This window comes from Pristiophorus japonicus, chromosome 17, assembly GCF_044704955.1.
Source record: "Pristiophorus japonicus isolate sPriJap1 chromosome 17, sPriJap1.hap1, whole genome shotgun sequence".
Taxonomy (NCBI): Eukaryota; Metazoa; Chordata; class Chondrichthyes; family Pristiophoridae; genus Pristiophorus; species Pristiophorus japonicus.
Genome location: NC_091993.1, coordinates 16,296,220 through 16,312,633, shown reverse-complemented (window position 1 = coordinate 16,312,633; position 16,414 = coordinate 16,296,220). Strand labels below are relative to the sequence as shown.

The 16,414-nt window shown below is 44.3% G+C and overlaps 1 protein-coding gene across 1 annotated transcript in view; it reads left to right on the top strand.

Moving 5' to 3' along the window:
- The window catches only part of cyp19a1a (cytochrome P450, family 19, subfamily A, polypeptide 1a), a 30,420-nt gene extending 14,280 nt beyond the window's left edge, over positions 1-16,140 (top strand). The window contains exons 7-9 of the mRNA XM_070858427.1: positions 8,212-8,374; positions 12,201-12,442; positions 15,901-16,140. Of these exons, the coding sequence (XP_070714528.1) occupies positions 8,212-8,374; positions 12,201-12,442; positions 15,901-16,140 (645 nt within the window). The remainder of the gene's footprint in view (positions 1-8,211; positions 8,375-12,200; positions 12,443-15,900) is intronic.
- Positions 16,141-16,414: the final 274 nt, after the last annotated feature.

Sequence of the window (16,414 nt, the reverse complement as noted above, 5' to 3'; positions counted from 1 at the left end):
CTCTGGAAAAAAAATTCCTTCAGGTACTTATCCAATTCCCTTTTGAAAGCCACAATTGAGTCTGCCTCCACCGCCCTTTCAGGCCGTGCATTCCAGATCCTAACCACTCGCTGGGTAAAAAAGATTTTCTTATGTCGCCTTTGTATCTTCTGCCAATCACCTTAAATCTGTGTCCTCTGGTTCTCAACCCTTCTGCCTATAATAATGATAATAATAGTAATAATATAATTTATTGATATAGCGCCTTTAATGTAGTAAAACACCCCAAGGCACTTCACAGCAGTGTTACAAAACAGATAAATCTGTCACTGAGCCACAAAACAATTAAGGCAGATGGCCAGAAGCTTGGTTAGAGAGGTAGGTTTTAAGGAGCTTCTTAAACATAGAAAACATAGAAAATAGGTGCAGGAGCAGGCCATTCAGCCCTTCTAGCCTGCACAGCCATTCAATGAGTTCATGGCTGAACATGAAACTTCAGTACCCCATTCCTGCTTTCTCGCCATACCCCTTGATTCCCCTAGTAGTAAGGACTTCATCTAACTCCCTTTTGAATATATTTAGTGAATTGGCCTCAACTACTTTCTGTGGTAGAGAATTCCACAGGTTCACCACTCTCTGGGTGAAGAAGTTTCTCCTTATCTCGGTCCTAAATGGCTTACCCCTTATCCTTAGACTGTGACCCCTGGTTCTGGACTTCCCCAACATTGGGAACATTCTTCCTGCATCTAACCTGTTCAATCCCGTCAGAATTTTAAACGTTTCTATGAGGTCCCCTCTCATTCTTCTGAACTCCAGTGAATACAAGCCCAGTTGATCCAGTCTTTCTTGATAGGTCAGTCCCACCATCCCGGGAATCAGTCTGGTGAATCTTCGCTGCACTCCCTCAATAGCAAGAATGTCCTTCCTCAAGTTCGGAGACCAAAACTGTACACAATACTCCAGGTGTGGCCTCACCAAGGCCCTGTACAACTGTAGCAACACCTCCCTGCCCCTGTACTCAAATCCCCTCGCTATGAAGGCCAACATGCCATTTGCTTTCTTAACCGCCTGCTGTACCTGCATGCTAACCTTCAATGACTGATGTACCATGACACCCAGGTCTCTTTGCACCTCCCCTTTTCCTAATCTGTCACCATTCAGATAATATTCTGCCTTCCTGTTTTTGCCACCAAAGTGGATAACCTCACATTTATCCACATTATACTTCATCTGCCATGCATTTGCCCACTCACCTAACCTATCCAAGTCACTCTGCAGCCTCATAGCATCCTCCTCGCAGCTCACACTGCCACCCAACTTAGTGTCATCCGCAAATTTGGAGATACTACATTTAATCCCCTCGTCTAAATCATTAATGTACAATGTAAACAGCTGGGGCCCCAGCACAGAACCCTGCGGTACCCCACTAGTCACTGCCTGCCATTCCAAAAAGTACCCATTTACTCCTACTCTTTGCTTCCTGTCTGACAACCAGTTCTCAATCCACGTCAGCACACTACCCCCAATCCCATGTGCTTTAACTTTGCACATTAATCTCCTGTGTGGGACCTTGTCGAAAGCCTTCTGAAAGTCCAAATATACCACATCAACTGGTACTCCTTTGTCCACTTTATTGGAAACATCCTCAAAAAATTCCAGAAGATTTGTCAAGCATGATTTCCCTTTCACAAATCCATGCTGACTTGGACCTATCATGTCACCATTTTCCAAATGCGCTGCTATGACATCCTTAATAATTGATTCCATCATTTTACCCACTACTGAGATCAGGCTGACCGGTCTATAATTCCCTGCTTTCTCTCTCCCTCCTTTTTTAAAAAGTGGGGTTACATTGGCTACCCTCCACTCGATAGGAACTGATCCAGAGTCAATGGAATGTTGGAAAATGACTGTCAATGCATCCGCTATTTCCAAGGCCACCTCCTTAAGTACTCTGGGATGCAGTCCATCAGGCCCTGGGGATTTATCGGCCTTCAATCCCATCAATTTCCCCAACACAATTTCCTGACTAATAAAGATTTCCCTCAGTTCCTCCTCCTTACTAGACCCTCTGACCCCTTTTATATCCGGAAGGTTGTTTGTGTCCTCCTTAGTGAATACTGAACCAAAGTACTTGTTCAATTGGTCTGCCATTTTTTTGTTCCCCGTTATGACTTCCCCTGATTCTGACTGCAGGGGACCTACGTTTGTCTTTACTAACCTTTTTCTCTTTACATACCGATAGAAACTTTTGCAATCCGCCTTAATGTTCCCTGCAAGCTTCTTCTCGTACTCCATTTTCCCTGCCCTAATCAAACCCTTTGTCCTCCTCTGCTGAGTTCTAAATTTCTCCCAGTCCCCAGGTTCGCTGCTATTTCTGGCCAATTTGTATGCCATTTCCTTGGCTTTAATACTATCCCTGATTTCCCTAGATAGCCACGGTTGAGCCACCTTCCTTTTTTTATTTTTACGCCAAACAGGAATGTACAATTGTTGTAATTCATCCATGCGGTCTCTAAATGTCTGCCATTGCCCATCCACAGTCAACCCCTTAAGTATCATTAGCCAATCTATCTTAGCCAATTCATGCCTCATACCTTCAAAGTTACCCTTCTTTAAGTTCTGGACCATGGTCTCTGAATTAACTGTTTCATTCTCCTTCCTAATGCAGAATTCCACCATATTATGGTCACTCTTCCCCAAGGGGCCTCGCACAATGAGATTGCTAATTAATCCTCTCTCATTACACAACACCCAGTCTAAGATGGCCTCCCCCCTAGTTGGTTCCTCGACATATTGGTCTAGAAAACCATCCCTTATGCACTCCAGGAAATCCTCCTCCACCGTATTGCTTCCAGTTTGGCTAGCCCAATCTATGTGCATATTAAAGTCACCCATTATAACTGCTGCACCTTTATTGCATGCACTCCTAATTTCCTGTTTGATGCCCTCCCCAACATCACTACTACTGTTTGGAGGTCTGTACACAACTCCCACTAACGATTTTTGCCCTTTAGTGTTCTGCAGCTCTACCCATATAGATTCCACATCATCCAAGCTAATGTCTTTCCTAACTATTGCATTAATCTCCTCTTTAACCAGCAATGCTACCCCACCTCCTTTTCCTTTTATTCTATCCTTCCTGAATGTTGAATACCCCTGGATGTTGAGTTTCCAGCCCTGATCATCCTGGAGCCACGTCTCCGTAATCCCAATCACATCATATTTGTTAACATCTATTTGCACAGTTAATTCATCCACCTTATTGCGGATACTCCTTGCATTAATACACAAAGCCTTCAGGCTTGCTTTTTTAACACCCTTTGTCCTTTTAGAATTTTGCTGTACAGTGGCCCTTTTTGTTCTTTGCCTTGGGTTTCTCTGCCCTCCACTTTTCCTCATCTCCTTTCTGTCTTTTGCTTTTGCCTCATTTTTGTCTCCCTCTGTCTCCCTGCATAGGTTCCCATCCCCCTGCCATATTAGTTTAACTCCTCCCCAACAGCACTAGCAAACACTCCCCCTAGGACATTGGTTCTGGTCCTGCCCAGGTGCAGACCGTCCGGTTTGTACTGGTCCCACCTCCCCCAGAACCGGTTCCAATGCCCCAAGAATTTGAATCCCTCCCTGCTGCACCACTGCTCAAGCCATGTATTCATCTGCGCTATCCTGCGATTCCTACTCTGACTAGCACGTGGCACTGGTAGCAATCCCGAGATTACTACTTTTGAGGTCCTACTTTTTAATTTAGCTCCTAGCTCCTTAAATTCTTTTCGTAGGACCTCATCCCTTTTTTTTACCTATGTCGTTGGTACCAATGTGCACCACGACAACTGGCTGTTCTCCCTCCCATTTCAGAATGTCCTGCACCCGCTCCGAGACATCCTCGACCCTTGCAACAGGGAGGCAACATACCATCCTGGAGTCTCGGTTGCGTCTGCAGAAACGCCTATCTATTCCCCTCACCATCGAATCCCCTATCACTATCGCGCTCCCAATCTTTTTCCTGCCCTCCTTTGCAGCAGAGCCAGCCACGGTGCCATGAACTTGGCTGCTGCTGCCCTCCCCTGATGAGTCATCCTCCCCAACAGTACTCAAAGCAGTGTATCTGTTTTGCAGGGGGATGACCACAGGGGACCCCTGCACTACCTTCCTTGCACTGCTCTTCCTGCTGGTCTTCCATTCCCTATCTGGCTGTGGACCCTTCTCCTACGGTAAGACCAACTCACTACACGTGATACTCACGTCATTCTCAGAGGAAAGAAATGTTGAGAGGTGGATAGGTTTAGGGAGGGAATTCCAGAGCTTGGGGCCCAAACAGCTGAGGGCACGACCACCGATGGTTGAGCAGTTATAATGAGGAATGTTCAAGAGGGCAGAATTTGAGGAGCGCAGATATCTTGTGGGGTTGTGAGGCTGAAAAAGATTACAGAGATAGGGAGGAACAAGTCCATGGAGTGATTTGTAAACAAGGATGAACATTTTTAATTCTAGGCGTTGTTTAATGGGAGCCAATGTCCGTCAAAAAGCACAGGGGTGATGGGTGATCGTGACTTGGTGCGGGTTACTACACGCGCTGCTGAGTTTTGGATGACCTCATGTTTATGTTGTGTAGAATGTGGGAGGCTGGTCAGGAGTGAGTTGGAGTAGTCAAGTCTAGAGGTAACAAAGGCATGGATGAGGGTTTCAGCAGCAGAAGAGCTGAGGCAGGGGCGGAGGCGGGTAATGTTACGAAGGTGGAAAAAGACGGTTTTAGTTATGCCGCAGATATGTTGCTGGAAACTCATTTCAGGGTCAAATATGACACCTAGGTTGTGAACAGTCCCTCACATTGATGCTAGGGAGAAGGATGGAGTTAGTGGTTAGGAAACAGTTTGTGGTGGGGACCAAAGATAATGGCTTCGGTCTTCTCAATATTTAATTGGAGAAAATTTCTACTCATCCAGTACTGGATGTCGGACAAGCAATCTGACAATTTAGACACCAAGCAGGGGTCGAGAGAAGTGGTGGAGAGGTAGAGCTGGGTGTCGTCAGCGTACATGTGGAAACTGACTCCATGTTTTCAGATGATATCTCCAAGGGGCAGCATATAGATGAGAAATAAGAGGGGGCCAAGGACAGATCCTTGGGGGACACCAGAGATAACGATGCGGGAGTGGGAAGAGAAGCCATTGCAGGAGATTTTCTGGCTATGGTTAGATAGATAAGAATGGAACCAGGCAAGTGCAGCACCACCTAGCTGGAAGTTGGTGGATAGGCATTGGAGGAGAATGAAGTGGTCAACTGTGGCAAAGGCTGCAGACAGGTCCAGAAGGACAAGGAAGGATAGTTTATCTTTGTCACTCTCACAAAGGATGTCATTTGTGACTTTGATGAGAGCCGTTTCGGTACTGTGGCAGGGGCGAAAACCAGATTGAAGGGTTTCAAACAGTGAATTCATGGAAAGATGGTCACGGAATTGGGATATGACAACACATTCAATAATTTGGACAGGAAAGGGAGGTTGGAGATGGGGCGATAGCTAGCAAGCAAAGTGGGGTCAAGGGTTGGTTTTTTGAGGAGAGGGATGATGACAGCCGATTTGAAGGAGAGAGAACAGTACCTGTACCAATAGGAACAGTTTCTCTCCATCTACTCTGGCTAGACCACTCATGATTCTGATCAAATCTCTTCTCAACCTTCTCTGCTCTAAGAAGAACAACCCCAGCTTCTCCAATCTATCCACGTAACTGAAGTCCCTCATCCCTGGAACCATTCTTGTAAATCTTTTCTGCTCCCTCTTTAAGGCCTTCACATCCTTCCTAAAGTGCGGTGCCCAGAATTGGATACAATGCTCTAGTTGAGGCTCAACCAGTGTTTTATAAAGGTTCATCATAACATCCTTGCTATTGAAACCTATGCCTCTATTTATGAAGCCCAGGATCCCGTATGCTTGTTTAACCGCTTTCTCAACCTGCCCTGCCACGTTCCACAATTTGTGCACACATAACCCCCAGGTCTCCTTTTTCCTTTGATTATGACTTTCTCTTTCTTGTCTTCTTTGTATTTATTTTTCCTATTTCCACTCCTTTATTTCTAACAATATTACTCCTTGGTATTTGTGAAGTTTTTTTCCATTTATCATAATCTTTTTCATTAATATTCACTTTGAGGTAAATTAAACTTTCTTTTGTCGCCTGTATTTTCCCATCCAATCCCCTCCCCCTCCTCTGCCCCCCACCCCCCCCCCCCCCCCACCTCCTGCTCTCCTTACGTTGCTGACTCAGGGCAGGGTCCAGCTCTTAATTAATTAAGTATAAATAACTTAAAATTTATTTTTTAATCCGACAATTTCACCTAATTTGTATAAAGAAAATCTACACAGAGATGGTCTAGATCTCACCGCAATGTAGGTCTCAGCAGCATGATTCAAACACTCGAAGAAAATGGGAGAAATTATGTAGAATTTAACGAAATAAGATTAGTTAACAGGACAAAATATGCACAGTTCATTAACATTTACACATATCTCCAAGCAGCACTGGGCAAGGACGCCTATGACAGGAAACATTTGAAAAAGAATGTGATTCAACCCTTGTCCTTGTGGCACTAACATTTACTGAAGGTTAAGGGCCAAGACTCTGTCTCATTCCAGAAAAATTAGCATGCTAAGCAAGAAGGCTGTGAGGAAATAAGGGAAAAAAATGAATTTTGCTTATTCCTACATTCTAGAATGATTGGGCATGGGTTGCAGCATGATTGCTGATTGCTGACCTTGTAATTTCAGGCAGTGCTGATTCACAGAACGGCAATCTTTGTACAGCAAAGCTCATTTCTGGCCCCTAATGGCAGCTATAGTTTGACACTGGCGGAGGCTGGGAGTGGGTTGCCTGCCTCGAGGAAGAGGGGGAAAGGAAGTTTGCAGCATTGCATGTCCATCAAATAGTAGAAATGATCAACTTCAAATTCAAACCCAAATACCAAACACTAATTGGTGCCTTATTCTTTGATTCAACTTGAATGAACCATTACTGATCAACTCTCTTTCATTTATTTATTTGTGAGGTAGGTGATTATTTGGAAGTAAAATCCTTCTCTTATATTTGCATTATTATACATCATGAAAATCTCTCACATCAGATAACTGTGCACATCTCCGTTTTTCCATCAGTCCATGTCATAGAAACATAGAAAGATAGAAAATAGGAGCAGTATTCGGCCATTCGGCCCTTCGAGTCTGCACCACCATTCAATATGATCATGGCTGATCCTCTATCTCAACATCATATTCCTGCTTTTTCCCCATACCCTTTGATGTCTTTTGTGTCCTGTCCTGTTTGTTAATAATTCTACCATCTATACTGGTGACATGACCTATATCCACAGTAGCCATGCTTGTGGCCTCCGCGAGAGGTTACAGTTGAATAAAGTAGATTGTAATGTAATATGGATTGATATTTTACGCAACGAGTGGTTCGGATTTTTTTTACGCAACAAGTGGTTCGGATTTTTTTTACGCAATGAGTGGTTAGGATTTGGAATGCACTGCCTGATATGGTGGTGGACACAGATTCAATAGTAGCTTTCAAAAGGGAAATGGATACATAATTGAAGGAGAAAAAAATTGCAGAGATTTGGGGAAAGAAGTGGCTCGAAAGAGCCGACGCAAAGTCGATGGGCCGACTGGCCTCTTTCTGTGCTGTACTAGTGTCAGCTGCGGCTCAGTGGGTAGCACTGTCGCCTCTAAGTCAGAAGGTTGTGGGTTCAAGTCCCATTCCAGGGACTTGAGCACAAAAATCTAGGCTGACACTCCAGTGCAATGCTGAGGGAGCGCTGCACTGTCGGAGGTGCCTTCTTTCAGATGAGATATTAAACCGAGGTCCCGTCTGCTCTCTCAAGTGGACGTAAAAGATCCCATGGCGCTATTTCGAAGAAAAGCAGGGGAGTTATCCCCGGTGTCCTGGCCAATATTTATCCCTCAATCAACATAACAAAAAAACAGATTAATTGGTCATTATCGCATTGCTGTTTGTGGGAGCTTGCTGTGTGCAAATTGGCTGCCGCGTTTCCCATATTACAACAGTGACTACACTCCAAAAGTACTTCATTGGCTGTAAAGCGCTTTGAGATGTTTGGTGGTCGTGAAAGGCACTATATAAATTCAAGCCTTTCTTTTTACTATTCTATGAATCTATGATAATGCTCACATCAAGTCTACCGGTGTCAAAATAAGGTTGTTTTCTCTGTTGCTTGTAGACAAATGGGGAGCTGACTGCGGACAATGTGAGACAGAGCGTGCTGGAAATCCTGATAGCAGGACCAGACACGATGTCTGTCAGCATCTTTTTCATGCTAATGCTTATTGCACAACACCCCGAAGTGGAGAAGAAAATCGTGGCAGAGATTCAGGCCGTTACAGGTATGGGATAGAGAAAGTGGAAAACAATCATTTCAATGACCATTGTTCGATGTTCTTATGTTTGAGTCCTCACTGTGCTTGAATCTTATGTTTGTAATTCATTTTTTTCCCCAATTTGAGTCGGAACAGTCAGGTGATCTCAGCTGCAAGCAAATATGCACTGTTTGGGTTAAAAATAGATACAAAGAAAACTCTGGATTTAATCAATCAATCTCCATTCCCATCCTTTGGCCTGTCACCCCCAAATCCAGCAATGACTCCATCGACTGCCTTTCCTCCCCCATTCATTGTTCAAGACCCTTCAATCTGGCTTCCACTCTGTCCACAGCAACAAGTGGCATTCCTGCACCAGGACTGTGGACCCCTCATCCTTATGCCCTTCAGATCCAGGACTACCTCTCCTCCCAACCGCTGTGCCAGTATAACAGTCGCATCTGCAGTCTTATATCTGCTTTTTTATAATTCATTAATGGCAAGGCCGGCATTTATTGCCCATCCCTAATTGCCCTTGAGAAGGTGGTGGTGAGCCACCTTATACAACAGTTTCAGAGGGCAGTTAAGAGTCACATATAGGCCAGACCGGGTAAGGATGGCAGATTTCCTTCCCTAAAGGACATTAGTGAACCAAGTGGGGTTTTATCCAATAGTCACCATTACTGATACTAGCTTTTTATTCCAGATTTATTTAATTGAATTTAAATTCCCCAGCTGCCGTGGTGGGATTTGAACTCATGTCTCTGGATCATTAGTCCAGGTCTCTGGATTACTAGTCCAGTAACATAATCACTATGCTACTGTACCGCTTCTTAAGGACTGTACGTATGATCTCACTGCCGTGGTGGGATTTGAACTCATGTCCCCAGATCATTAGGTCAGGCCTCTGGATAATTCATCCCATAACATAACCACTATGCTACCGTGCCCAATGACTCTAAGCTTGCATGCGCTTGACGGTCAACTGGTCTAGGAGGCCACCAACACCTTTGGCTGGATTAACTCAATCTGTACTGTTGCTCAATGCTTATGACTCCAGGATAGTTGAAACAACCCCAAACTCGTCTTTGGCATCAGAAAACACACCCTCAGGCTTCCCTCATCTATCCCTTACCTCAGACTCAAAATACAAGGAAGTCATAGACTTTTCCATGTCTACGATCAATTGCCCCTCCTGCCGGCAGCACATACCAAAATTTCAGGTGTACGTTGTACCTGACTTTCCAACCATTTTAATTAAATTATGCTCAGCTTGCATGCAAATTTCCAAAATATACATCTGGCAGGCAGGGAGAAAAGGGGATATGGCAACAGGGCAGACACATGAGAGTAGGACTGTGTGGAGGGTAAACATGGACACGGACTGGCTGGATCGAATGACCTCTTTCCATGCTGTACCTTCTATGTGATTCTATGTAAAAAAGAAAACCATCTTTTATAACTTTTCACAGTATACAATTCAGATTATTGCCCTGAAAACGTGACTGTACAAAATTGTCAAAATAATGGAATAATTTTAAACGATTAAGTACGACCCCCTAGCTTTTATGTTTACAGTGCCATAGCATGAGCTTGACTTGGATCAGGCAGTTAGTAATATCTCAGACCAATGTTCCCGTTCATTTTTTCTTTTAGGTGCACGGCCCCTTTAAGGGGCTGCGTGGCCTATTCAAAATACTGCGCATGCGCGTTTTTTTGCATTGAAAAGCCAGCGAGCCAGCTGCGCGGGAGGTCCAAAGAGCTGCGCGCCCGCTAGGCTGCCCAACTTAATGGGAGCATCACCTCAGACCTTGACCAGCATTGCTGGACTTGGCCTTGGGAAGCACTTGAACAGCTCGATTTTCCGAGCCTCTGTCAAGGTTAGTAACTATTTAAGGGCTACATTTACAACATGGAAAACGATAGTCAAAAGTTTCTCATTCTTCCGAGCATGCACCATGGGCCTGTTTCAGACTCGTTAGCCACCTTGGAGAATCAGTGATGGAGGCGGTGTCAGACAATCAGCCCGTATCATCACTGACCACGGGCACGAGGTCACTGCTCCAAGGGCGATGGCCAAAGAATCTCTGCTGTACATCAGGCGGCTTAACCCTCTCCTTCCTTGGCCCGCTCTGATACTATCTGCCGATGATTGCATGTGGTAGCGAGCATTGCTTTTATGAGGTTACTTGTCCAGTCAGAATGACCAATGCAGAATCTGGCATCTTTGCTTTCTGTCACAGAATGCATATATCTGCTTCCAGTGGAGCAGGGCTTTGGTTTTCCAACTGTCTGAGGTGGCTATCTTGTTTCAATTTTCATGTGTTGAAAGCCTGCTGAGAATACGTTTGGCTACTCAGCAAGCCTTCAACGCTGCGCTGTCAAAGGACTTTATCAGTGCTTTCTTAAGAACAAGGTTATAATCTGTGCAGAAAGGGGTTTCAAATTCTATGATGAGTAATGGACTAATAGATCAACATAAATGCCTGCCTGTTTATTTGAAGAAGCACAAATGCTGGGACAATGACATATTGTCTAGAATGCCAGCTCGGTGTCTTTTAGGTGGCAATGATGCTGGCGCATTTCCTGATGGCACAGTTCCTTGATTTTGTTTCAGTACATAATGTCCCAGTGTCCTTGGTTTCACCAAAGCAATTTACTGCAGAATCCTCGCTAAGAGCTAAAGTTGCAGCTCCATTAACTTAGAATAGCATCTTGCTGTTAAATTAACACAATGCAAAGTCCAGATGTAATTGATTTGGGTTGAATTACTCTTAATATGCTGCCCATATTGCTTTTAAGCAGGCCCTTAATTCAATGTCTCAGCTGTATTTTCAGACCTCATTGGTGTGGATCATTACAGATAAATAACCACTATATTTCCTTTTATCTTCACTTTCAGGGTAAAACTCACCCTTTTTTACAAGAAAAACCTGTATTTTGTCCCCTTGCTTGATTACACGTGCCGGGCAGCATTTGTAGGAGAGTGGGCAAATGACCTCCCCCTAGTTGCCTGCGCTGAAACAAACTGCTTGAGAGTGGCTTGCGGCAATGCTGCCTCTGACCAGCCCTTGCTCTGAGGCGAGCTTGGTATCTCCCCAGTGTGATCAAGATCTTAGTAGAACCTTTTCTGTTAGATCATCCACAACGCCCCCAACTATTTCATCCGCCGCTCCCCCCACAATTTGCTCAATCTCCTTTGGATCTCATAACAAAAGAAATAGGAGCAGGAGTAGGCCATTTGGCTCTTCGAGCCTGCTCCGCCATTCAATAAGAACATGGTTGATCTTCTACCTCAACTCCACCTTCCCGCATTATCCCCATATCCCTTAATTCCCTTAGTTCTCAAAAATGTATCGACCTCTGTCTTGAATATACTCAACGACAGAGTATACAGCTCTCTGGGGTAGAGAATTCCAAAGAATTCTGAGTGAAGAAATTTCTCAGTCCTAAATGGCCGACCCCTTATTCTGAGACCGTGATGCCGTGTTCTAGATTCCCCAGCCAGAGGGAACATTTTCTCAACATTAACCTTCATGTGCTTTGTGTTTGAGGCCCTATTGGTTGGAATGCTGTCTTTAACCTGGTTACATAGGGACCTATTGCTCACACTTCTATTATGGACTATGAAGGGTTACAAAGTCACTTCTTCACAGTGGAAACTCAAATGCTTTTACAACATATGGTTAATGAACAGTCACTCCCTATGGCTATGTTATTTGACCACTTTTATAATTTGCAGTAGTGTAACATCAATGAGAGCGGGAATCACTCCATTTTCCTACGAGTTATTACATACACAGCAACGCAATCAGATGCAATTCTGGACTACACTCTCCCTCTCCGTTTTTAGGTGAAAGGGAAGTACAGAACAGTGACCTACAGCAGCTGAAGACGGTGGAGAGTTTTATTAATGAGAGCATGAGGTACCAGCCCGTGGTGGACTTTACCATGCGCAAGGCCCTCAAAGATGATGTGATTGATGGCTACCCAGTAAAAAAAGGCACCAACATTATCCTCAACCTGGGTCGCATGCACAAAGTTGAATTCTTTCTCAAGCCAAATGAATTCAATTTGGAAAATTTTGCACAAAATGTGAGTACCTGTATCCCTGCTTGCTGAAAATTGAGCTCTACATATAACAGTCCTAAACCCTATTCTAGCTTCATAAAGTTAATGTAAAGGCAATATTCAATACACATAAAGTGCTATTTAGGTAGATGGTGATGGGTTGAAATTTTCTGTCCATGCAGGATATGTAGTTATGCCCACTAGTTCATGTTCAGATGATGCTCATGAGTCAGAAGACCAACAGACAGAAGGTAACGCTATCAGAGTAGCTTCCTTGGATACTAAGTGCACCATCTAAACACAGGTCCCAGGAGAAGAAATTAGCCAGTGTTCCCCACCTGGAAAGTGAGCATGCATGGATGATGGACAAGGTCAGGGTTGGTTGTAATGCCTGTGGATGCTCAATGTCTGGGCTCCCATTTGGCCGAGTGTTAGAGAGTTGTTCGGTGCCCATGGTATTGTATCCTATCATGAGTAGCACTTTCAGGAATGGAGGGGGGAGAACTGGAGGGGTTTAAAATCCAAATTGCATGCAGGGGTCAGAGTGGAATATTCCTGGGATGAGAGGGTTGTCGAATGAGGAGAGATTGAGTAGATTGGCCTTATACTCTCTGGAGTTTAGAAGAATGAGAAGTGATCTCATTGAAACATTTAAGATCCTGAGGTGGATTGACAGGATGGATGCTGAGAGATTGTTTCCCCTGGCTGGGGAGTCTAGAACTAGGGGGCATAGTCTCAGGATAAGAGGTTGGCCATTTAGGACTGAGATGAGGAAGAGTTGTGAATCTTTGGAATTACCCAAAGGGCTGTGGATACTGAATCATTGAGAATATTCGAGGCTGATAGATTTTTGGACTCTAGGGGAATCAAGAGATATGGGGGCCAGGCAGGAAAGTGGAGTTGAGGTAGAAGATCAGCCACGATATTATTGAATGGCAGAACAGGCTTGAGGGGCCGTATGGCCGACTCCTGCTACTAATGCTTATGTTCTTATTTAGTACCTTTCTCTTATTGACCCTGGGCTTTTCTCAGTTTTTATTTTGCCAGGTAACTATATGGCTGCGGGGTGGGAGGGTAGGATGTGTCTAGTCATGATGCTCCAGCCAACATGAATGTGGGGAGGTTTGATGGACCAACTGGTCTTTACCTGCCCATGATTTCCGTATGTCTATATGTACCGCAGCGACCTGTGATCAGCTGTATCTGTAATTGAGACTGACAACAGTTGTACTATCTCATTCCGATTGAGGTAATGAAGTAGTTGTTAAATTCAAATGTCAGAGAATTCAGGCAAAATTAAACATGACTTTTTATCACAGTTTACATGAAAGCAGTAAAAGACTCCAAGGTATCACTTTATACTGTGTTATGTTTCACGTCAGGTCTCAACAGAACCTGCTGCGTATTCTTTCCATGTTCCTGTTATGTATGCAACAAGGGTTCAAACTGAGTACTGTTTAACTAAGCAAGGTACAACCTTGCTTCTGCTTTATTTAAGCCCAAAGTGCCTGACTTATACCAGAGCAGCACCATGTGCGTGCTGCTCAGTGGCCTCCAAAAATGACACCATCTGGTGGCTACAAACAGCATGACAATTCCATTCGAGGTGCTTGATCCTCCCTGCCACATTTCCCTTTCTGCATTCTGCCCAGGTGATAAGGACGAGAATCTACCCTATCACGTCATGTCTGCCTCAGTGCTGACCCAGCATGGGTCTGCTCCAGTGCCTTCGGTGATGGGGAGGAGTCCAAGTAATTGCAAAATGGCTTCATTGATGGCAACAAGGGCCATAATGTTGAACGAGTTGATCCAAAGTCACCCGATCTGGTAAACACATCACTGGCTGGGCATTTGGCATAGAGAGCTGGTAGCATGTTTATTTTGAACCGAGTACAAATAGATGATACAAAAGTTTTGTCTGACTCAGATGCATGTGAAAGTTGTACTCATGTATAGTGGCAAACCGGGGCTGAATCAATGTTGAAATTCAGGATAGTCGGTTTCTGTTTGCCAGTGCAGAGAGGGACTGTTTTGAGGTTGAATTCTTATAGTTATAAATGTCCTTGGGCTCGAAAGCAAATTGTAGCCCTCAATGAACAGTCATGGCCAGCCTTGTGCCACCTTGCTCTTATACAGTCAGCTTCTAACTATATGAAACCTTCATATGTGCCAATATACTTCATGTGAACACGTGGGCACAGGCATTTGGTGTATGCACAGTTTCCTTTCAAATAAACATTTCTAAGCATCTTTCCACACAAAAAGTAGGAGGTCGAGCAGGTCCTCTGAAAACCACTTGAGAACTAGGACAGGGTGTTGGGGGTGGAACGTGCTGGACTCCCACAGAAACCCTTACAGATATAAATGGAGTAATTTCACCAACAGCGAAGACGAACTATGAACCTCAGAGCTACTTTTCAGTGCAATTCTGCAGCATAAACGCAGCTTTAAATGGACAGATGCAATCCATCTCCTGGTGACCAGGGCCATAATCTGACCCAAATTGATCTTAATATTGGCAGTCTCACTCACAGCTGACTCGTATGGACAATAGAGCTGCCATATTGGTACAAGTTGCTATAGCAGCCATTGCAAAATACCTTTACAATTTTTCTTTCAGTAATTCTGGTTGAAAAAGCTGTTCCAAACCACTTGTACTAAATTCCTCTCTTGTGTTAATGAGGGAACAGGACCCCACTTAGAACTTTTAAAACATTTTATTGGAGTCCTTTACATTTAGGGACTTTTTTGTGGCCATTTTTTCCCCTCTCTACTCTCTGATAGTGTTGACTCCTTGCTGAGGGATGGTTTCATGGTACTGATGACCCTGCAATGCCTCACCCATTGCCATTGTGCATATATGAACATGATAGTGAGGGCCAGAATACTATGTGATCATGAAGAGCATCACAGGCAAGCCTGATCCTATCTTCATCTGACGTCAGAGCAGAAAGCCCAGTCGATTTATCCCTCCCTAAACCAAGAGCGCTGAGGGCAACTGTAATATCCCTACTGTCACCTCGCTTGAATTCAGCGACTCAGTACAGGCTGAGGATCAAGCCTCAGGCCTACCTGGCCTGTTTGGTTCAGCCACTCGCTGGTAAAGACTCTCGGAGCTTTTAACTTTTCGATTGCCAGCAACCCGGTGGGGGAAGGGAGGTCATTTGCCAACTTTGAGTTCCAAGCACATAACAGAAATTCGGGCATGCACAGTGAAATAGGACCTCAGTGACAATGGACGCTGAGTTATCTTGGCATTCGTTTCATCATCATCTGAAAATCAAACAGAGCCAGCCAAGAACGCCAGGAGTGTCTCTGGATCTCATAGTCCAAAGGTTTTATCAGATGTGTTCTAGATAGTGACAGAGGTCTGGTTTAAACCTCGTACAGACATTGTACGTTGTGCGGTCGTTTTTTTTAATTATGCTGCTCCTACCTATTTGTGCAGGTATAATATAACTTTAATTCTCCTGTATTTGTAGGTTCCTCACCGCTATTTTCAGCCATTTGGTTGCGGCCCTCGCTCCTGCGTGGGAAAATATGTCGCCATGGTGATGATGAAAGGTATCTTGGTGACCATGCTGAAGAGGTACACAGTGCACTCACATAATGGGAGCACCCTAGAAAATGTGAAAAATAACAATGATTTGTCCCAATATCCCAATGAGTCACACTCTCTTCTCAGAATGGTCTTTACCCCAAGGAAACAAGCAGAGGCCTAAGAACCCAATCTCGATGCGAGTCGCATGCACGAGGGTCATCAGCATGATGCTGTCATCCAAATAAAACTCCTGCCATCTTTTCACAAAGCTGAACCAAAGTGCTGATTAGAATTAGGATCCAAATCTTTGTGGTAAAACATTACGATCTTTAGATCTACTACTATTATCGTTCTTGGGATAGTCTTGCGATAGAGCATTCTACTCGCAACCATAGGGTTAGCATTTTAATTACTGCAGCTTCTGCTATCACCTTCAACCTGCACCAGGACTCAGC